Consider the following 23263-nt stretch of genomic DNA (forward strand, 5'->3'; position numbering starts at 1 on the left):
GCCCCTTTTGGTATTTCTTTATATTGCATCATCAAAGTACAAGTCGGTACTCCAGACTCTGCACCTTCTCCAAGAAGCATGCCAGAGAATGAGCCCTAGCCTCATATTTAAACGCCCTTGGCCTAAAAAGCAGTTATAGTAAAAAGCTTTTAAAACTCAAAAGCTTCTGGTCCAAAAGCAAAACCAAAAGCTGCCAGCGTAAATCACGGAAATCCGTACAGCCTGCCATGTCATCAGCCAGCGCAAAACGCGGAATTTTGCCCTTAGGGTTAGGGTTAGGGTTTTTGCAGTTTTAGGGTTTTGGAAGCAGAATTAGGGTTTGCAGGTTTTAGGGTTAGGGTTTTCAGAATTAGGGTTTCAGCAGTTAGGGTTTTTTTGGCAGAAATTAGGGTTTGCAGGTTTTAGGGTTAGAGTTTCTAGAATTAGGGTTTTAGCAGTTAGGGTTTTGGGCAGAAATTAGGGTTAGGGTTTTTGCTCTCGGGCAACCACGTCATCACTTTGTGACACTTCTTCTTTTACTTGTTCTTCTTAGGGTTTAGGCCCCTCGGCCGGTAGCTCCGTTCCTCAGTAGGTCGGCACGTCAGCAGTTTGCTACAATGCAACCATCTCATCCTTCCGGAACTCTTGATGCACTCACAATAGTATCCAATTATCTCATCCAGATAGACTGTCACAAGGCTGTGGGAACCACTAACCTTAGTTGTTGGTTTCTTTCCCTTGAATCTTTCGAGACTCTCTTTTTGAAGTCACAAATGGTCGGACATTGTGTGGCCAGTGTGAAACGGACGATGGCTGAGAGTTTCAGCTGCAGTCGGGAAGGGCAGGTCACCACGAGATGGTCGGGCCTGTCGGCATTGAAATCCGAACAGTAAAAGGGTGTCTAGGCAGTCCAAAGTCATTTAGGCCCCTCGATGCACTTTATAAGTCGGTGGGTACTAGGAAATTAACTCAAAAGAGGCAAAGTGGACACTTGGCGATTTGTGACTGATTTTCCAAGTTTGCATCAAGAGGGGCACCCATTTTGAGAGTGGAGGCTGATTGTTGCTCTACAAGTGAACTACAGTGTGTGTGAGTAGTGGGTGCAGGTGATCACAACTTTAATGGAAAGCTTGCCTTCTCCCTTGTCTTATATGCCGCGATGATTTCGCTCTCGCGTACCTCTCTCCCCCTTTGAATACAGATTGTAATGCCCAGCTCAAGGGCTTTGGATTTGTATGTACAATTGTGTGGGTTCATGCGCGTATGCCGAGGCAAGAGCCTCTTGTCTAGGTACTGGATTAGCTAATTGCTAATCCCCCGCAGGTACATGTGAATTTGGAGAGATCTCATGCGAGGAATCTCGTCCGATTCAAAGGGCAAGTAGCCCTACAGGTGCGGGAGTACGAGAACTTGCTATGGATGCAACCGGCATGCGAAACAGAGTCCAAAATAGTAAAGTACAGCCTGCTTTGTTTTTTTGCATGCTTAGGGTTTTGACCCTAATTGATCCCTAATACCCCAAGGAGCTTTGGGGAAGAGATGGGATCATCGTACAGGTGATTGGGTGCATTTTCGGGGCAGAAAACAGAGAATTTAGTGTGCTGTAGATTCTCGCAAGGTTTGGGAAAGTGCTCGTATGCTCCGTGGAAGTCATCTTCTACATGGGGATTTTGTCTTTGAAGCCTCCTATTGTGGTTATGCTGCCGAAATCGGGCTAGAGTAGGCCATTTTTAGCCCGGCAAAAGCGGGACAACTCGTAGGAATTTGCATGTTTTCTCCCAAGTCTTATAAGAAGAAAGAAATACCGAAAGGGGCGCCAATCTTTGGGGCCTACAGAGTGTTGTCATCTACTTGGAAGCACTCTAGCTCCCAGGCCGTGCTTTGTGTGAAGTGTTCACTGTTAATTCTAGTTACCGGTTTATTTTTGAAGTTTTCTCCGTGTCGTAAAGTTCAAGTAAAGTTTCTCAAGTAAAGAATCGGGTGAAAGGTAAAGTCTATCGCCCTACAGGCCGGTTTCTTGGTTTCGTTGCTGGGACCGAATCACTTTTTCCTTAAAGCTTGGGCCTTGGCTGGTTTGCGGTGGAGACAGAGAGCACATGAATCCTGAAATTACACTATGGCTGACAGAACAAATGACGCCAGGGAAGAGGGTTCCTCTTCGTAGGATAGACAGGCTGTTTCTCCTCCAATGTTAAGAGCGTGGCAAGAGTTCACGGCTACCCCTGTCTGTACCTTTCTTTGATTCAAATGCTCCACAAGGTCAAGGGTATATGACTGGGCAACAAGACGAGGATGCGTTCGGGACACAGTTGGTTGCTGCTGTGAATGTGTTCTCTTGGTTGATGCAAAATCCTAGGTTTATGGAATTTCTGCAAGCGCCACCAGTGTCACAGCAGACAAGGCAAATGTCTCATGCAGTAGAGCTTATTGAGGCTCAAGCCCAGGTCCCCTTGTGCATCCCAGCAGGGCAGGGAGCGCTGTCATGTTGCGGAGTCAGTTGGGGCTCCAAGACAACTTCCTTTTGTCCACGAACAGGTGGTTAGGACGCCTCTTCCACAGGCTTTGCCAGTTCAACCAGCCACCTTTCAGAGCCCGAATGTTGCATTAAATGGACAAGGAACCAGTTTCCAGGCTATGCAACAGGTTTTTCCACCACCCACGGTACATCATGGGTATTTCGGGGGTGGAGTAGTGTTTCAGAGCATGGCTGGTTATGCGCCTGGAAACCAGAAATATATGCCAGGAACACTGTTTGGGGGTATGCAAGGCATGATGCCAAACCCCATGTATGGTAATATTGACATGCAACAAGGGTTTCGGTGCAACCAGGGCTACTTTGGTGTGCCATAGGGCAATTTTGGCATGGCTGGTTTTTCCGACCAGCAGGGACACATGGCACCAGTGACGCAGAATGTCAATGCCCAAGGGGTGTTGATGATCCCTATTACAATGTCCATGTTGCAGACAATTCCCTATGACAATTTGGGTGCACTGGAAAAGCCAAAGCCATACAAAGAAGGTGGTGCAACTGTAAAGTTTGATACCTTCAGTGGTTTTGAGGATAAGGAAAAGGCTCTTATTTTCCTCGAGAAGTTTGATACAACATATGCAAGGGGGAATCTTACAGAGGCCTCCAAGGTCAAGAAAGCTACCACTTTTTGAAAGGAAATGCGCGCTCATGGTGGACAACATTGTTGATGCAAGGACAGGCACCCGCCACATGGGTATACTTCAAGTTAATACTTGCATCTGCATGGTTGTCAAATGAATTTGAAGCCGATGTCATGACGGATTGGCACCAACTCATTGCGGCTACTTGCAAGAGCCCAGAGTAGTCCTATCGGAGGTTTTGTAAAGCGTTGCTCTCAGTAACCTCCTACAGGTTTGTGCCATTGACAGAGCAGATTGAGAAGTATTGTTATGGGCTGCCCGAAGGGCTTCGAGACTACTGCACAAAGAACATGGCCACCCTTACTCAACTTATGGAGGTTGCCAACACTGGAAATGCTTTGTTGAAAGGAGAAGACAATGGAATTCTGGGCAACGTGAAAGGGGGTCAGCCCAAGAAAAATTCAGCAAAGAATCCCATTGCAAAAGCGGCTCGTGAAATGTAACAGGGGTCAGAAAATGCAAACGAAGGCAAGGACTCAGCTAAATCGTTTGGAGCGCAGGCTAAGAAACAGAAAAGGAAGCCTGTTGTGTGCCTGGCCACTCAGAGTGTGTTACGCCTATCATTGGAAAGCTGCGTCTGCATATTCAGTCATATGTGGACACATAGGAATATTATATCATGCCGTTGGAAGGGTATGATGTGTTGTTGGGAATTCCGTGGATGTTCCGTATACATGGAGTGCTGGATGTCTTCAACAAGAAGATCACCCTTCAGCATAGGGGCAAAACTCACATCCTTGATGTAAAGCTTAGAGGGGAGTCTGTCCCTATCACGTTTGTAATTAAGAATCATTGCTCTGCGTACGTGATTTTTGCACGTGATGTTTGAGATAATTCTTTGATGAAATTTGTCAACAGCTACAAACTGGTACTAAAATCTTTCCCTACTCTAATAAGGATGGTTATTTTTATTTTCATCAAGCTCTTTGTGTGGCGTGTCCACTTAGAACAAAGGTGATGGATGAAGCATATGCTTCTCCTTACGCAGGACACAGAGGCATAATGTTCACGACACAAGCCTTAGAAAGATATTTTTTATTGGCCAACACTACAAGCTGGTGGCTCCTAAGGTAGGCACCCCTTGTGGTGCTTCTTTATTATTGATCTTTTGACAGATATAACTGTCACGGAGCTACTCTGCAATCTGCAACCATGCACTGATGGGTAGAGTGCTTCCAAGGCTACATATTTAAACCCACTAGGGCTGCAAAAGCAATTGCTAACAAAAGCTGGCGCCCCAAATGCTCTGCAATCAAAAGCGGTAGCCTAGAAAGTCAACTTTCATATAACTAGCCAAAAAGCAACGCTCGTCCACGTATCCATGTTGTCAACGTCCGTATTGCCACATCAATAGCTTCGTGATTCACGTCGTGAATCCAGCCAGGATTTCCACAGTGTTTCACGTGTCGCTAGGCTCAAACTTGGGTCCTCTCATCTGGTCCAGCTCTTGCTTGGACTATTTCTCCTCTCTTCTGGCCAGATCAGGTCATGCCACGTCATCTCTTTGTGACTCAAGATAGTTCAGATGATGAGAGAACACAAAGGCTGTGTTAGGTGCAGCGGAATGAATGTTTGCGCTTTGCTCAAGATGAGTGCTCCGAATTGTGCTCAAAGGTTCCTTTGTTCTTATGGAAGGGAGAGCCTTCCTTTCTTAATGAGAGAATGCTATGATCACAAACAAAGTGAATGGACACTGTGCGTGCAAGTGTATGAGACTTAGAGATAGAGAGAGAAGAGAGATACGACACCAGAGACGTTGTAAAACCCTCCTCTGAATGCCCCACTCTCGTCGGCGAGAGTGGTCTACTTGTGATTGCACAAACTGGTACAAACGGTATGCATGAGACTGATGCAAGTCTAGGCTATGTCGACGATGACGACGGGGAAGACGAGACCGACACTAGGGCTGAAATCTGCAATCTTTCTACTGCTGTCCAAAAACGCTATGGGCTGAAATCTGCTGCGGGTCCAAAAATGCTGATTTTTGGGGCTGTTTCTGTGGTTCTTTGTCGCTGAAATTCTGCAGGTTGAGGGCTGAAAACAGAGGTTCCTAAAGGCGGAAAACTGATGGTCTTTCTGGGCTGAATCTGCTACTTCTTTGGGCTGATCTTGTAGGTCTTCTGATGCTGAAATCTCTGCATATGCTGAAATCCAAAAACGCTAGGGAAGCTGTTTTCTGCTGCGGGGAGATCTGATGCAGAAACGCTATCTGCTGGGACTTGTGGGCGATGGTGCTGATGCAGAATGCAAGGTTGGTGCAATTCCAAAAACGCTAGTGGAATGGGTTTTCTGGCTATGGTCTTCTTGCTTGGTGGGGGAAACCGCCAAGGTCCTGTTGAGAAGTTGCCTGCTGAGCTTGGCTCCTGTTGCCTCTTCTGCCAAATAGTGCTAGCTTTGGTTTGCTTATATATTTTTTTACCCAAATTGCCCTACCTACTTTTCAACAAAAGTCACTTAAAAATAATAAGTGAAAAATGTCAAAAATAGGTAAAATAGGCTAAATGCATTGGAAAATTCCCCTGAAGGATTCTGATGGGAATGCTTATGATCATGCTGTGTGCAACCAGAGGATATGCATCTACTCTAAGTGATTGGGCATGCACGGTCTACGAATAGACTCACAAAAGTGCCAGATCACTTTTAATCTAGACTGACTGGACCGAAGTGAATCCTGATCATGCTGTAGCTTGTCCACGGATACATAGGGTTGGATGTGTCACGTGACAGGCTCCCTGTGTCTTGTTGCATTCAATCACACAGTACACTACTAGTAGACAACTCCTGCTGACTGCTCGGGCACAATGGAAAGGAGAGCCAACGGAAAACTCGATAGCCTCATCTCCCCTGGCTGGCACTAAGAAAATAGGTACTCTGATCTGAGATGTTCGAACATCTTCTTTTGTCATAGTTACTCGGAACGGGAAATCGAAACGGGGAACGGCAACATGCATGAAATGCCATTCCTTGTTTTAGATACTCACGTTTGAGACACGGAATGGGGATCCGGAACGGGAAATTGGGATGGGAACGGGGAACGGGGAATTGAAAATGGCCATTCCGTGTAACTATGTCTCTTGTGTCTCGCAAATGCCTTGTGAAGGCGTGGTGAAAGAGTCCCCCTTGCGGCTTATGTCGAAACTAACCAAACCTCTTGGCACCGCCCAAGGGAGAGATCTGTATTTGCATCACCCACAAAGTAGGGTCTCACTCTTGAGTGGTCGGCAAGAAGATCCCATGCATGCAAGATGTTTTCGATGCACTAGTCAATCCCACCGTGGTCTTAAGATGGGAGCCATTTCATTCCCTTGCCACAGACCAGCTCACATGGGTAGGAGTCGCTTATGAACTTTGATTAGAAGCAAGGTGCTGATCTGAGATCACATTTGCGAGGGCACTTATATATTAATTATGACATGTTACTAGAGTTATATATTTCTATGGATTTGTGTTGGGGATGCTTGACAAAGTCAATCTATAAATGTGTGTTAGGAATGTTAGTTTATATAAACTGAGTGAATATTACTAAGTTGCTTGAATGCTGGATGATCATGTTAGGCCTAGCTAAATGTCGAACGGCTGATTGCTTCTTATATTAGTTGAGATTAAGTGACACGAGAGGATATTGCACTGTAGCAAAGTAAAACTAAGTGATTATTGTCATGCTTACTACTGGCACGATGTTTATTGTATTACCCAGAATCTTGAGAGATCCCCCCCCCCCCCCCCCCCCCTTGTTGACGTCAAGCCAAAACTGAGAAGCTATTCGAACTCGCACGTATCAATGTTTGACTCGACCACCGCTGCTGTAACCACTGGCGCAGCTGTCGTGGCTGCAAAAAGATTGCCTCTGTACATTTAGAAAAAAGGCCTGCTCCTCGTCTCCTCCACTGGCTTGTGCGGTTGTCTTGCCTCCACTGCACGCTCAACCGCGTCCGATCGCCTCCCTTGCAGGCTCAGCCACCACCTGCTCCCAAGTTTTTGGTCGTCCTCTTTTCCGCACGCGTCACTGCTTCCCTGCTGCATGCGACAACACCTGGCAGCCTTTTCTTTTTTGTCTTTGATCGCAGAGGGGGACATCTTCTGAAAATTCTTTCAAATAAAGCAATAAACATGATTGGGTACCCCCTACTAGGTCTATTTGTAAATCAGAAGAAATTATGGCTTTCATACATGAAAGTTTCACTACAACTTGAAATATAATAACGTTTATGGCTTGCATTTTACTACAACTCTGGGACTAATATAATATAAAAAAATTTTGTTCTTAAGTTGGCTGACCTTTTTCCGATTTAATGCTTCTTTTAGTGCTAGGCTTCATTATGACTGAGTCTGCCCTTGATCTCCGGAGTCATGATAGAAACTCAGTACGCTGAACTTTGTGTTGATGTATGCTCATGTGTGTGTGCGTGTGGGTGTGTTATGTTTGGGAGCATATGTCAGCACCTAGTTCTACACCCACTATTGGGCACTGATGACGTTAGTGGGATGTCATGGTATTTAGTCAATACTATGCATGATGGAGCTGATGGTATATTGTCTTGTGGGTGACTACCATGGGTCCATACCTTGCACTTTCTTTTAAGGGTGAATCTGGGCTTATCCTAGATTCATCTAGGTATGTAAGACCTTATTGTATATTTAATTAAGCGCCGAACTGCAATGCATTCATTTACCTATTGAAACTAGGTATCATGGATTCATCTAGGTATACTCTTTGAAGCGCCGAACTGCAATGCAATCATTTACCTATTGAAACTAGACAGCTCTCTAGAGTGGTTGGTTTTCTAAATGGAAGGGGTGTGCGTGCAAGGTAGTCTCTTGAAAATCACATGCAGACTACCTCGCATTGTGAATGACAACTAGTAGGTTTACTGTTAATGGCTTTGTTAGCCAAAAGCCCCTTCTAATGGCTTTGCTGGCATGCAAATTACAGGAGGAAGAACAACGCATGCGTAGGCTTGCAAGCAATATTTCTAAGGACGTGAAGAAATTCTGGACGAAAATTGAAAAGCTGGTACCTTGTGATGTCGAATATGCCTCATACTGAGATTTTGTTGCTCTAATTTCTCAGTGTCTTTTGTTGTTGCAGATAATGTATAAGCACCAAATGGTGCTTGAAGGCATCAAGAAAAAAGCGCTGGACAAGCATCTTGATTTTCTTGTTGGTCAAACAGAGAGGTTTATCTTTATTTTGCCCTCTTAACTGTAGATCATTTGTGTTACCTCTTAACTGTAGATCATTTGTGTTAGTCATCTTTTGATTCAAATCTTTCATGCTAGATACTCAACAATGTTAGCTGAGATCTGGATGGATGCCCCTACAGAGGAGTTGCAGCCTGCCAATGCGCTTGAGGACATGCAAGGTAGATCGCACAATAGTAAGCGAAACTAGCTTTACCTTTATAATCAGTCAGTGCCACTAAGAAAGTAAATCAAGCCATTGCTTACAGATTATGCTGTGTCAAATGCTGATGGAGAAGATTTCAATCTCAAGCAAAGACCTCAGGTACACAATAATGATCAAAGACAAGGGAGTCTTGTGGCTCCAGGAAATCAAGTGGTTATTTCCAACACACAAACTTTTGATTCAAATGGAGACAGTCATGTGCATGATCAGAGCAAGGATCTAAAATGCCTCGACGAAGCAGAGGGGATGGCTGCATCCTCAAAGAAAGAGGTGTCACATAAGAATGGAGGTGACAGTGCTCATGCAAAGATGGGGAAATATGAAGAGGATCAGGAGTTTTCACCTGAAAACATGGAGGATGTGGTGTGTGCTTTGGTCCATACAGCAAGAAACCTGGCTGTTCTTTCAAATTTTGTTGAAAAATGCTTAAGAAGCTTTTGTAAAGCAGGAGGATGATCTTACCACTCTAGAAGCGGATGAAGCTTTGATAACAGAAGAGGAGAGAAATGAGGAACTACTTGCACTTGAGAGGGAAGGCTCTCTTCCACTCGAGGAGCTTTTGAAAATGTATAGCTCAAGAAGAGGTTGAACTTGCAATCCTGGTGCTCTATTTGTAGTCCGAAGTCATAGAGTAGGGGAAATTCTGAGGCTAAAATGCCCTTTCTCTTTTGCTTGATTTGTCGACCAAATTGTACTGTGTAAACTTTGGGCATGGAATGAGCTATTTTTGGTTTTTTTTTGGACTGGAAGTCTCTGTTGTAGTTCAGAAGTTTGGCAGTAGTTTTTTTCACAGAGGTTGGACTTGGGATATTGTTTGTTTTTTGGAACATTTATATGACTTACAGACTTTAATGGTCCAGGAGAGGAGGAAGCAGAAGACGATGAGGAGGAGGAGGAGGAGGAGGAGGAGGAAGAAGAAGAAGAAGGGGAGGACGAGGAGGAAGGTGAGGAGGTGGTTGAGGATGATGATGAATATGCGAAAGAGGTGCGTGGAAGGGGAAAACATAACAATGATTCTGAAAAGGAAGGACAGGCTGCTCTGAAAAAGGAAGATGCAGTGACATTGGCTCCAGGTGATAAAGCTGAAACTTTCCCAGCAGTTAATAAGACAGAAGAACGTTGTCTGGAATTGAAGGCTGTGAAAGAAGCTTCTGGGGCCAAGTCCATGAACGCTGCACAAATTGGTGCAGGTTTGCTTGTACACCAGCCTTTAAATTCCTCTAAAAATGTCAAGCATTTATATCCGTCAATCATTGCTGAATGCCTAAATGTTGGAAAGATTGCAGGATTCTTTTGCTAGGTTGATTTATTGTTTGCAACATGTAATAGTTTCTATATTATAAGGGAATGTTTGATAGGCTTATTACTTAATTCTGGTGTCAAAAGTCTCAGAAAGAGTTGACTGCAATGTAAAGAGACCGGAGACTAGGTTCAATAGGAAAACATTTTGTTTATGCAGTGGTTTTGGCCGATAGGGGGGTATTTGAACTATGTTTTACATATTGAGTGATTTAATTCTATTTGGCTGCAGAACCAAGGGATGGAAACAGTTCTGCGTACAGTATTGTTGATGCTGCTGCAGCTGTGGCTCAGTCTGCACAACCAACAGGATTCACATTTTCAACAACCAAGGTGCGCACAAAGATGCCATTTCTTCTGAAGCATTCTCTTCGGGAGTATCAGCACATAGGCTTGGACTGGTTAGTCACTATGTACGAAAGGCGTCTGAATGGGATTCTGGCCGATGAGATGGGTCTCGGAAAAACAATCATGACAATTGCGCTGCTTGCTCATTTGGCTTGTGACAAAGGCATCTGGGGACCTCATTTGATCGTGGTTCCAACTAGTGTCATGCTAAACTGGGAAACAGAGTTCATGAAGTGGTGTCCTGCGTTCAAGATTTTGACGTACTTTGGAACTGCTAAGGAACGTAAAGTAAAGCGTCAAGGCTGGTCCAAGGCAAATTACTTCCATGTTTGTATTACTACATATAGGCTTGTGATACAGGATGCAAAAGCATTTAAAAGGAAGAAGTGGAAGTATCTTATCTTGGACGAAGCCCATTTAATCAAGAATTGGAAGTCTCAAAGATGGCAAACATTGCTCAATTTTAATTCAAAACGAAGAATTCTTCTCACTGGAACACCACTTCAGAATGATCTGATGGAACTTTGGTCTCTTATGCACTTCTTAATGCCACATATTTTTCAATCGCATCAGCAATTTCGAGATTGGTTCAATAATCCTATTTCTGGAATGGTTGAAGGTCAAGAGCAAATCAACAAGGCACTTGTTGATAGGTTGCACAATGTCTTGCGGCCGTTCATACTGAGGCGCTTGAAGGCAGATGTAGAGAAGCAGCTACCTAAGAAATATGAGCATGTAATCCGCTGCAGATTGTCCAAGCGTCAGCGTAATCTGTATGAGGATTTTATGGCAAGTTCTGATACCCAAGCTACACTCTCCAGCGGAAACTTCTTGGGACTACTCAATGTACTTATGCAACTTCGGAAGGTTTGCAACCATCCAGACTTGTTTGAGGGTAGGCCTATAATAAGTTCTTTTGACATGCCAGGTATTGATCTGCAAATCAGCTCTGCTGTGGCTTCGGCCTTACATGGTGCAGCTAAATCAATAAATTTAGGGATGTGGAACCTGCTGCTCAGCCAGCTGGAGTTTGAGATGTCATCATGGGAAGCGAAGGAAATCAGAAAGCTTGCAACTCCAGCATGCTTGATTGAAGAGCTGGGAAGTTCAGGGGAAGATGGATGGGTTGAGCAAGAGAAATCTGTGAAGGCTAAAAGTGCCCAAGAAAGCATCCTGAATGAGATTCAAGAGGCTCTGCGTGAAGATAGAAGAGAAAGGAACCGTCAAAAAATAGCAGCTCTTATCTGGTTGAATGCCATGAGGTGTAGCAGGGCTCCTGTTTATGGGGTAGAGTTCATAAAGCAGGTGAGCATTGACCACCCTGTGCATGCTGTACACAAAATACTGGCAAACCCATTAAAAGCTCTAGGGATAGCTGATTGCCTCTCTGGAGCGGTTCAGCTTCCCTCAACACGCTGTGAAGGGATGATAGATTCACTGCAGGCATTTAGATTTGCAATTCCAGCAGCACGATCATCTGCTCCAGTTGCTTGGTGCTGTTATCCTGCAGGCTTAGGCACATGTTTGAAGCCGGATTTTGGCCATGTATGTATGGACAAGATCAGCTCCTCAGCAGCATTTCTTCGACCAATCCTAGTTCGATGCCAGCTTTTTTTCCCAGATAGGAAACTTATTCAATTCGATTGTGGTAAGCTTCAAGAACTAGCAGTGTTGTTGCGGCGTTTGAAATCAGAAGGTCACAGGGCATTGATCTTCACGCAAATGACCAAAATGCTTGATGTTTTGGAGAGCTTTGTTAATCTGCATGGATATACATATTTGCGCCTGGATGGATCAACAAAACCCGAGGAGCGTCAAATATTGATGCAACGGTTCAATACAAATCCAAAAATATTTCTTTTTATACTCTCAACTCGAAGTGGTGGTGTAGGAGTGAACTTAGTCGGTGCTGATACAGTAATTTTCTATGATAGTGATTGGAATCCTGCTATGGATCTACAAGCCCAGGATCGTTGTCATCGCATTGGTCAAACACGTGAAGTACACATTTATAGGCTCATAAGCGAAAGCACAATTGAGGAAAATATTTTGAAGAAAGCCAATCAGAAGCGATTTTTGGATGACCTAGTCATTCAGGGTGGGAGCTATAATACAGAGTTTTTTAAGAAGCTGGATCCTGTGGAACTTCTGTCTGGACTTAAGGGGGTGAAGAGTGTGCAGAATGCTCAGTCAGAGTCAGTTTTTGAGACCACTGGGCCTGTGGAAGGTCCAGTCCATGAATTATCTAACACTGAGGTTGAAGCAGCCCTAAAAGTTGCCGAAGATGAGGCTGACTATATGGCTTTGAAGAAAGTAGAACAAGAGGAAGCAGCGGAGAACCAAGAGTTCAGCGAAGAGGGATATTCAGGGCGAATGGAAGAGGATGAATGTGCCGACGATCTGGAAGAAGGAAAAGGTCCCCAAACGCAAGAAATACCTGGGGCAACTAGCAAGATGGATGCAGATGATACTGGTGGTGCTATTGGATGCAAAGACATCGCGGCCATTGATGCAGCTCTCAATGAAGATATGGATATGCTGGCTGATGTGAAACAGATTGCTGCTGCTGCTGCAGCTGCAGCAGGGCATGGTAGTGTTTCGTTCGATAATCAGCTTCGCCCTGCTGAGAGATATGCTATGCGTTTCTTGGAGATGTGGGACCCAATTATTGACAGAGATGCTCTTGGAACTCAGGTTGCCTTTGAAGAGTCAGAGTGGGAGCTAGATCAACTAGAGAGGGTCAAACTGGCTCAAGAAGCAGACATTGACGAGGACAATGAGCCTCTCATTTATGAGAGTAAGCTGTTTAATTTTCTACTGAAGTGTCTTGCAGTATTCATCTTTTCTCTGGTCGCAGCACAAAGCTATAGACTCTCACTATTAAATTTACAGAGAACCTGATAAGAATAAATTTACACTGCTTCATAACGCAATGCATAGAGACTTTGAATTTGTCAATTAAGGGCTTTTTAGAAGTTATTCGATCATGAGACTTCATGTTTTTTGTGTAATCAGGTTGGGATACTTCTTATGCTGATGAGGCATATCGGCAACAGTTGGAAGTTTTAAAACAGCAGGTACAAAATTGTACTCTCGTCTTTAATGGCTGCACTCCACTTGAACTTTCCGTTTGCTCAGGCTGGGATTTCTGAAGGGTGTGTGTGTGTGTTTTCCTTTCTGATCGGCAGGAGTATGAGCACCAGCTCCGGTTGGAGAGGATGGAAGAGGAATTACTTGATCATGAAAGGTACACTTGATGGATTTCTCTTTACCTTGTAGAGGCAATATACGGAAATGAAATCAGAGTATCTGTTTATCTTAAAGCATAGCGCTAGATGAATTTATCCATGGAAGTAGTCCTATGATATGGTTGTGTACTCATGATATCTTTCATGGATGATGTTGCTTCTTAAGCGCCCAAATAATTTTCCAAAAGAAAGCATGAAGTGCACAGATACACATATACGTTCATAATTGGATGCTCTCTTTGGTTTTCCTTTCTCCTGTCAAACTTAAGGGTACAATTTATGACCATAAATGGACACTTGAAACCTCTCTCCACTTCCCTATGTTTCATGTGACAAAAGGTGAAGTTAAATTAAAATATTTAACGGGGCTAGTTCAGCCTGCTGCTTTGAGGGTAGAAAAGCCATATGTAAATGTTTTTCTCATGACTATGATCTGCTCTAATGAAAGCATTGCAACAGCCTTTGGCTTGGAAGCAATGTTGTGGAGGACATACTTGGGTACAGGTGAAACGTTAAGAACTTCTATTAGCTTCAGATGATCTTCTCTCGAAAAATGTCGGTCCAAACCTTTGCAAAAGGACCTTTTTAAAGATGTTCTTTGATGAGAAAAGCTATGTGGGTACTAACTTTGGAGAGTGTTGGAGCTTGCGTTGCTGTTGTAGATTGAGTTGACAAAATTCAAACATAATGTGACTTTTTTTTTTGAATTGTGATTTTTGAATTGAACAATGGTTGGTAGGAACCAAAAAGGGCAGTAACTGTGCATACCAAACCTTGATGACAGTTATGTCAAAATCATGGATATTGCTGAAGGTCAGCATGCGGCCAAAACTTGATGATGCAGATGATCGACGGGGTTTGGTTGTTTTGAAATTGAGCTAGGCATGATCATAGCTGCCTTCAAACTCGTTAGAAAACTCTTAACAAATGTTTGAAATGCCGAATAAATTCATTTTTTGAAAACATGTTTCAAACTTGGCAATTTCAACTTAGATTAACATAGGAATTGGAGTCAAAAGACCTCCCACAAATTCCTTTTTTGCATAGTAAAATGTGCATACGGCATTGTATGATAATTTTGAAAATACGGTATTGATGGCTTCTATTTTGGATCTATATCTTGAAATTATGATTATAAAATGTTGAAAATTTAGGATCATGTCTGATTCAAATCAAGGATTTGAGTCATAGTCGTCTCATACTTTCATATTCACTGGCTCGTTATGTCGAAACAGCAAGGAGAAGGTGAAAGAGTCGCTATGGCCACGGATTTGTACTCGTAGAGCATCAAAAACTTGCTGCTGAGAACAGATTCTATCTTTTGGGGGCTTAATTTTAAAAAGGAATTACCTCTTAATACTTATGAAAAGATTCCCAAGAGCTGAGACGGTCCACTAGGAAAAGGGATGAGTTATGATATGCTGACTAGAAGGCTCATGAACCTAACCAAAGGTGCACAAGATGCCTAATGCAAGAGGTAAAAGCTAAGGGAGGTGCAAGACTATACCATTGAGTAGGCAGGGAAGGGGTAGAGGTGGGAGGGATCGCATGCATTTGGAGTCTATCAGTTTGTACACCTTTCATTTCACTTCGACCATGGAAGGTAGTTAAATTTTACAGATTGCCATCATGAAATTTTCAGTACAGTCATATCCTCACAGAGAGACCAAAGCGTAGATAGAGATAATGTTGCTACAATTTTTTTTGCCATTCTCTGATGTAAGATGTATTAGCTTAGTTGAAGATGTGGTAAAGCATCACGGTTACTTGACTGCCTTTGTTTTTGTAATCATCAGTTTTCTCATTAAGGGAGTGACATTTCTGTAATGTTTGGCAAAATAGGGAAGAGACAGAAGCTGAGTCAACAACTAAATGGAAAAAGGCCAAGTTCAGATCCCTTAAGAAAGGTGGTCTTGAGGAAGTGGCTGTGGAGAACGAAGCAGATTTTTATAATGAGATTGACTGGCAGGCTCCTGAAGGGCTTTTTGTGTCTCCACCTTACCGTGGTCCTTCTCAAAGAAAACGGAAAAGTGTTACGTTGCTTGATGAAGAAACGCCTTCGGAAGTACTGGGAAAGAAATTAAGGAGAGAAAGTGGGTTCTCAGATGACAGCTACTATCTGGAAGCGGATCACAATGGTGTAAAAGAACGAGATTCTGTGGTTATGCTTCTGGACTCTCCTTTGTTGGTACCTGAGAAAAAATATAGTGGCTTGCCTATGTTTGGGATGCCCATAAAGAAGGGTTTCTGGGTAAAACTTGACAAAGAGAAGAGGAAAGATGCTTCAAAGACAGGAGACAGAGTTCCTTCTGCAGATCCTTGGATGTCGTCAGAGGATGCTATATTTTGTGCTGTTGTGCATGAATATGGTGGCAACTGGCTTCTTGCCAGTGAAACGTTATTTGGTGTTCCTGATGGTGGTTTATACAGGGGAAGATATCGGCACCCAGCTCATTGCAGAGAGAGGTTTCGCCAGCTGCTATCGAAATATACGTCTATTGCATCTTCAAAGGAAATAAATGCTGACAAAGCTGGCTCAAATGCAGGGACTAATGCCCCTTTGAAAGTGACAGAGGTAGGCATTATCGATTTTGTGTTTGTTATGAGTGCAATCGCTCAAATGCTAACAGTTTTTTATGATGTGTAAACAGGAACATATCAAGCAGCTATTAGAAGCAGTGCAAGATTTACCAGATAATGAATGGCTGCTTCAACGCCATTTTGTGGCAGCACTTACGAGTGAAGGGCTCTATGGAAGATCTTCGAAAGGATTGAGAAATAGTGTTGTGAAGTTAGGCAATTCCCCCCATGGGCGTTCATTTATTCGCCTGCCAAGAGTCTCTTTGAGCTCTTTGAATCCCATTGATATTGACAAGTTTCCACCTGGAGGAGTCCATAAGGTTCCTCCCTCCACTGAGCTTGTTGCTGCTGCTCTATTCCAACAAGAAAAAGATTTCTCTTTGCAGCAGGATAAGGAAGCATCATCATTACAAGAAAAGGATGCATCACCCCAATTAGACAAAGGAGTCTTCTCTCAATCAGAGCAACACGTCTCTGAGGCTGGAGATGGCAAAGACAAATCTAATGTTCTGATATGTTCTGCCAACGGTCAAGTTTCTCTGGATACGTCCAAAGACAGTGACAAGGATCTATTAGTTGAGGTGGAATTTTTGTCTCGAGAGACCTATGATGATCCAGAATTTCCACAGAGGGTAGAGATTTCCATTCCCAATACTGCTTCTACAAATGCTTATCCTCGCTCTGATTCTTCTCTCACAAAGTTTGTTCGGCGATTCTCAAAAACAGTTATCGATCAGCGCTACAGGTGAGCGATCAACTATTCTTTATGCTTTTTGTGATGAGAAGCAAAGCAAGTTCACCTATAGGACGAATCAGATACATCTTGGTCACAATCCACTCTAGGCATCGATGCCATGAATGCATAAAAAGAAAAATGAAAATAACAATGCTTTGGAAAACCCTCTCAGGACTCTGAAGAGGTATATTTACAATGGGTTTTCAATACATAAAATGAAAGAGAGCTAATCTAGACAAAAAATGTGCTCTTCTTGGGGAGCTGCGAGCATCTTGTGAAACTCTCTAATAATTGCTTTCCCTCCTCTATAGATAGTCACACTTCCCATTCTTTCAGGCTTCTTCAACTTTAGCTAGCTCTGCTGGTTTGTTCTTGAGCTCAAGTGGTGTGAATTCATTTGCTATCCCCATTGATGTCCCCTTGAGGGATTTTGTTTGCTTCATATAGCTATCTTCTCTCTCATGTCAATGTATGTCAGCTTTGCCTGTGTGCCTCTGACTTCAAGGACCATGTGATCTAAGTTGACGAAAGAGAAAACTTTGCTTAATTTCTCTTTAAGAACATCTATTCCTAAAATTTAATCTTGCCGGAGCTCTTCAGTAAGGCTTTCCGTGCCACACACGAGAGGAGACCCTCCTACTCTTACTTCTTTCTGCTCTTGTTTGTCAGATCAACTTGTGGTGTGGTAACCTTCCTTTCCTTCTGCTCCGTCTTCATCTCTTGTACTTGTGGCTCCAATTCAGCTTTTCTTTCTTCTTTCCTGGTCATCTCTTACTTCATGGATGCAAGCCCCCCTTGCAGCTGCATCTCTTGTAGCAGAAAGTATTCCCAAGCTGACTGCTTGGTGATAAGAGGCGGTACCATTGGTATGTGCCATGTCAAAGTGACCGCGAAACTCTTTTCTCTCTCCATTTGGATATGACTGAACTTGAGAGTGCATCACGACACTGACTCCCAAGTTGATTCCCGTTGGCACGTGGTGCCAGCCTTTTTTACAGCGGCATCAGAGCTCAGTAGTTCTCTTGTTCTCCCGATATGACTGAACTTGAGAGTGTATCCCAATACCGACTCCCAAGTTGATTTCCGTTGGCACGTGGTGCCAGCCTTTTACAGTGGCATCAGAGCTCAGTAGTTCTGTCGTTCTCACAAAAAAAAGGACTCTTCATTAGGATGGAAGCTCTTACCAATCGGACAACAACCAAGGAAAGTTGAGAAAATGAAATGAAATGTTATATTAACGTCTTCAAAAGGCCATAGTGACCTATGAGACCAGAAAGTTACAAGGTGGTGGATCTGATACAAAGTGAGAGAGAAGAACAAGAAGAGAAATTTAACGTCGTAGGAAACTATCCCTAGAGACCTTAAAGATCTAGCCGACGAGGAGATGTAGGAAATCTCTGTAGGCCATTCAAAATGGCCAATCCATGTGCAGTCCCCATATCTATCAAGCATTTGCCATACTCAGTGTGCTCCTCATCCTGCGATAGTCTGGATAAGCCCACCTTTGTAACATCAAGCTCCCTAAGCATCTCTATCTGAAATGATGGATTTTGGTAACCCATGTAGTCTGAAAATATTCTGTACGAATAGTATAGCAACATCTGGGACAGAAGCTGATTTCTTACAAGGAATGAAATGTGCCATTTTGGAAAACCGATCAACCACCACTAAAATTTGAGCATTGCCTTTGGATGAGCGAGGCAAAGTGGTGATAAAATCCATGCTTATACTTTCCCATCTTTCTTTTGGTATTGGTAAAGGTTGAAGTAGACCTTGAGGAAGTTGTCCAGAAGCTTTCATGATCTGACATGAGTGACAAGCCTTTACAAACTTTCTCACATCTGCTTGCATTTGTGGCCAAAAATACATTGCTGACAAAAGCCGATATGTTTATTGACTCCAGGATGTGCAACAAAAGAAACGTGACGATGTTCTTGTATCAAAATCTTCCTTAATTGTGTATTTGAGGTACACAAATACGATCAGTGTAATACAATAACTCATCCACTTTTATATAAGCTGCGAACATGTTCATTTCTGCATTTGTGGCCAAAAATACATTGTTGACAAAAGCCGATATGTTTATTGACTCCAGGATGTGCAACAAAAGAAACGTGACGATGTTCTTGTATCAAAATCTTCCTTAATTGTGTATTTGAGGTACACAAATACGATCAGTGTAATACAATAACTCATCCACTTTTATATAAGCTGCGAACATGTTCATTTCTGTAGGAGTTGGGTAAGATGACTTGAGAGCTCGAAACGCATCTCCAAAATCATGATCTGTTAATTATTCCTTCTTGAAACAAGCAGGAATTTCCATCTGTACGTCACTTATGGCATAATTTGTTGCTCGAGGCATGCGGCTCAAAGCATTTGCAACCATATTCTGTAAACCAAGCACGTACTGAATTACCATGTCGAAATTTGCCAAAAATTCAACCCATCTTCCTTGACGAGGATTCATCATAGGTTGAGTGAAAATATACGTCAAAGACTGATGATCGTTTTAACCATGAATCTAGGCCAAGTAGGTAATGTTTCCAAGTTCGATAAGAATGTACAATAGCCAAAAATTCCTTGTAATACACCGGGTATCGCAGCTATGACGCGTCATTCTGCATAAGAACTGCACCTGATGCTTGATCAGAAGCATCTGTTGTTACATCAAATGGTTGAGTAGGATCTCCTATTGCTAAGACCGGCGTTGTCGTCAAAGCATGTTTAAGATCGGTGAACGACTTGTCTGCTTCAGGAGTCCAATGTAGCTTATCCTTCTTTGTCAATTCCATCAAAGGAGAAGCAATATCTGAGAACTTGTGAACTTTGGTGTGATAAAAATTGGCAAGTCCTAAGAAAGAACGCACATCTGAAATAGTGAGAGGTAAAGGTCAATCTACAATGACCTGAATTTTCTTGGGGTCCATTGCAATCCCTGTAGCAGAGATCACATGTCCAAGATAGTTCACGTAATTCTTAAAGAATTCGCTCTTCTTCTTGTTAATGTACAACACATTTGTACTTAATATCTCAAAAACAGTCTGCAAGTGTTCTTTGTGAATCTGCCATGGTTTTGCTGAAGACAAGGATGTCGTTGAGGTACACGATCACAAATGTATCCAAATGAGGGCCAAAGATCTCGTTCATCAAAGTCATGAAGGTAGCTGGGGCATTGGTTAACCCAAAAGGTATGACTAGAAATTCATAATGGCCATGTTTTGTACGAAAGGCTGTTTTGTACTCATCTCCAATTTGAATGCGAATCTGGTGATAGCTTGACTTTAGATCAATCTTTGAAAATACGTTTGAACCTATTAACTGATTAAAGAGTTCGTCGATGCGAGGCAAAGGGAACTTGTTTTTGATTGTCAGTTTATTGAGAGCACGATAATCAATACAAAGGCGCATAGAACCATCTTTCTTCTTTACCAAAAAATTTGAGGCTTCAAAAGGACTTTTGCTGGGACGAATGTGACCCTTATCCAATAAATCTTCTAACTGCCTTAGTATTTCTTGAGATTCCGAATATGAAACTCGATAAGGAGCTCGAATTGGCGAAGGTTGTTCCGGGTAACTATGCTAATAAGTCCAAGAATGGTTGAAAGAAGGGCTGTCGCAAGTAAGCAGTGGGTGACGATGAGGATTCTGATTTTTCTTCATTTTCAGCTTCTTTTTCACGCAACATAACCAAGGCCGTTGCACTATCACACGACCAAACGTTTAACTTGTAAAGCTTAAACCAATGTGATAGGCTTTGCATTAAAAAGACCACGGAGTTCCACTTCTTGATGATCATGATAAAGCTGAATGGAATGATCTCTGAAGCTGATAAAGGGATCATATTGGCACAACCAAGATTGACCAAGAATCATATCCTAGTGTGACAAGAGCATTACTGAGAAATTTAATTGATCTCGGTAATCTTGAATCTGGAACTGTAATTGTTGAAGTTTCCTGTTGCACTCCAAAAATGATCTATCTGCAAGTTCTACTTGAAAAGCTTCCAAACTCTGTTGTGTTGGTAAGCGGAGCTTGCTTACTAATGAAGTGCTCACGAAATTTGTAGAACATCCACTATCCACTAGCACATTGATTTGATGTTGACCAATGAAACCAAGAAGACTGAGAATTTGGTTGGACAAATCAATAGAAACTGAGGTTCGATTGTGTGCATTCAACATGAATGCACTGACCACTTTGGAAACTCGAATAGCTTGTTTGCCTTTTTCCAGTATAGGAGGTGGACAATGTTCTGCATCTGTGCATGACTCCATATTTGAATCTTGCCGAATGTTGGAAGGGTTTGGGAACTTTGGACATTCATACCACTTGTGTGAACCACCACATATTGTGCACAATCCTGTGCGATTGGACTGAGAGGTGGAGGGAGCCGATGAAGAGGCTTGTTGTCCGAAGGAAGCATTTGGCCAAAAATCACGGCGGCCATTTCGACGGTGATCTGGCCGAAATCTGCCTCGATTTCGATTAACATTGGAAGAGGAGCCTGTTTGAGAAGTTGATGCTTGGCCAGAAAAACAGGGTCGAAAGGCTCGTTGTCCGGAGAAGGGCTGTCTAGAAGATTGGTGAGAGCTTTGAGATGAACGTTGCTGTTGATTATAGCGTCCTTTGCGATCACGTTGGAAAGGACGAGCACTAGTGGAGAATTAGTTTCCAGGATGAAAACTCCGTTGAGTACGCCGATTATCACCAAGGCGTTCCACATAGGCAATGGATTCATCGAATGTGGCCAGGTTGTATTTGTGCACGTCATCCTTCAGGGTAGGTTCAAGCCCATCGACAAAACTATTGAGTTTATCAGAAGGGCTGAGGGTCTCTATCTCCAAAGTCAACCTTTGGAACTCTGTGATATACGCGGCCAAGGAACCAGTTTGGTTCAAACGTTGGAAAGGACGAGCATTAGTGGAGAATTGGTTTCCAGGAGGAAAATTCCGTTGAGTATACACCGATTATCACCAAGGCGTTCCACATAGGCAATGGCTTCATCCAGTGTGGCCGGGTTGTATTTGTGCACGTCATCCTTCAGGGTGGGTTCAAGCCCATCGACAAAACTGTGGAGTTTATCAGAAGGGCTGCGGGTCTCTATCTCCAGAGTCAACCTTTGGAACTCTGTGATATACGCGGCCAAGGAACCAGTCTGGTTCAAGCGGTGGAGAGAGGACCGAACATAAAAATCCGCGTTGGCAGGCTCAAAGGCCGGCTCAAAGGCCTTGCAAATTGCGTGTTGGAATTTATCCCACGAAGGGGTGTGTTTCTTATCTGCAACCCGTCGTTGCCACCAAAGGAAAGCGGCGTCCTTTAGTAGAGAACTTGCTAGTGCAACCTTTTTGTTCTCGGCCAAATCCGTATTGGATAGATAAACTTCCATCTTAAACAGTTGGTCCAACATGCGTTTGTCTTGGCGACCATTATAGGGCTTTGGCAATTTAACGTCAAGTTTCTTTTTCTGAGCAGCATTAAAGATTTTATAAAGTAATTGGAGTTCATGATTATCTACCTGGGCTGTCGGATCCGGTTCTTCGTTGTTGTCCGCGGAGGCTTCGGAAGAAGGTGATGGAGAAGCTGCATGTGGAGTCCGCGAAGTAGTGTGGTGATGCTTAGAAGAGGTCTGCATTTGCATCTGCATCTGGTCGAAGCGAGTGGAAATGGATGCGAGGCTGGTCATAAGTACTCCCATATGTTCCTTGAGAATAGCCAAGGTGTCCTCTGCTTGACTTCCATCCTGTGATGTCGACATGGCTACCTCTCAAAGGAAATAACGAGGGGAGGCTGGTGAGATGTGAGGTAGATAGTTGGGAGAAGCTGATGCAAACTCGTTGCCAAACCCTGTGAAGAACTCTGAGCCAAGTGAAGAATCGGAGATGTCCTCGACCTCGTGGACAGGGGGTGTCTCTGTTGGAGTGGGCGCTAGAGGTGTGTAATCCGGAAGTCGTAGCTCGCTCTGAACACGTACTAGGGGTTGGAGGGAAAGAATTTTGTTTATAACGTCCACCCTGCACTCTATCAGTGAGTAGGCAAGGTGGGGGTACCGCCCAAGGATATACTCGTAATGCTGAAGGTGTTGAGAGTCGCATGTGAGTAAAATGTGCCAAACCACCCAAGTCTAGAACTGTGTCACGTGGCTGTGGGTGACGTATAGCAAGTACTCCTGTGGGACCGGCACCGCCTGGGACGCGAATGGGTGTAGGACGGGTTCTGGAATGGAACGGGAGCGGGTTCGGATTTGGGGAATCCGGAATTATGATTACCTCTGGTTCGTGTGTGCTGAGTCTGGTTCCGGCTCTGGAGTATCGGGAATGACGATTATTTCGGGTGCCGGGAGAGGGTACGCCGGCAAGACTTCTTCGGGAATCTTGTTTATGTACAAGAGAAACGGCACAGATATATTTTGAATTCGTTGTTGGCCATGTGGCTCGCGTAGGAGATCCAGAAATCCATCGCTGAGAGGAGAAGTAGCGTACAGTTTTGGGAATG

General features: G+C 43.5%; 1 protein-coding gene across 6 annotated transcripts in view; it reads left to right on the top strand.

Annotated features, from left to right (window-relative positions):
• Nucleotides 1-23263, top strand: part of PIE1 (SNF2 domain-containing protein / helicase domain-containing protein) — a 114200-nt gene that overhangs the window by 12134 nt on the left and 78803 nt on the right. The window contains exons 3-14 of one of the 6 annotated variants that reach the window (XM_086499402.1): nucleotides 8084-8164; nucleotides 8240-8328; nucleotides 8431-8528; nucleotides 8601-8656; nucleotides 8768-8920; nucleotides 9006-9141; nucleotides 9418-9747; nucleotides 10089-13001; nucleotides 13220-13281; nucleotides 13393-13451; nucleotides 15295-16027; nucleotides 16104-16777. In XM_086499402.1, the coding sequence (XP_086355528.1) occupies nucleotides 8084-8164; nucleotides 8240-8328; nucleotides 8431-8528; nucleotides 8601-8656; nucleotides 8768-8920; nucleotides 9006-9141; nucleotides 9418-9747; nucleotides 10089-13001; nucleotides 13220-13281; nucleotides 13393-13451; nucleotides 15295-16027; nucleotides 16104-16777 (5384 nt within the window). Of the gene's footprint in view, nucleotides 1-8083; nucleotides 8165-8239; nucleotides 8329-8430; nucleotides 8529-8600; nucleotides 8921-9005; nucleotides 9142-9417; nucleotides 9748-10088; nucleotides 13002-13219; nucleotides 13282-13392; nucleotides 13452-15294; nucleotides 16028-16103; nucleotides 16778-23263 lie in introns of those variants that run through there. The other 5 variants (XM_086499404.1, XM_086499403.1, XM_086499400.1 and 2 more) reach the window with 5 other exon arrangements.

Source organism: Adiantum capillus-veneris, chromosome 25, assembly GCF_014529385.1.
Source record: "Adiantum capillus-veneris isolate H3 chromosome 25, ASM1452938v2, whole genome shotgun sequence".
NCBI classification, from domain to species: domain Eukaryota; kingdom Viridiplantae; phylum Streptophyta; class Polypodiopsida; order Polypodiales; family Pteridaceae; genus Adiantum; species Adiantum capillus-veneris.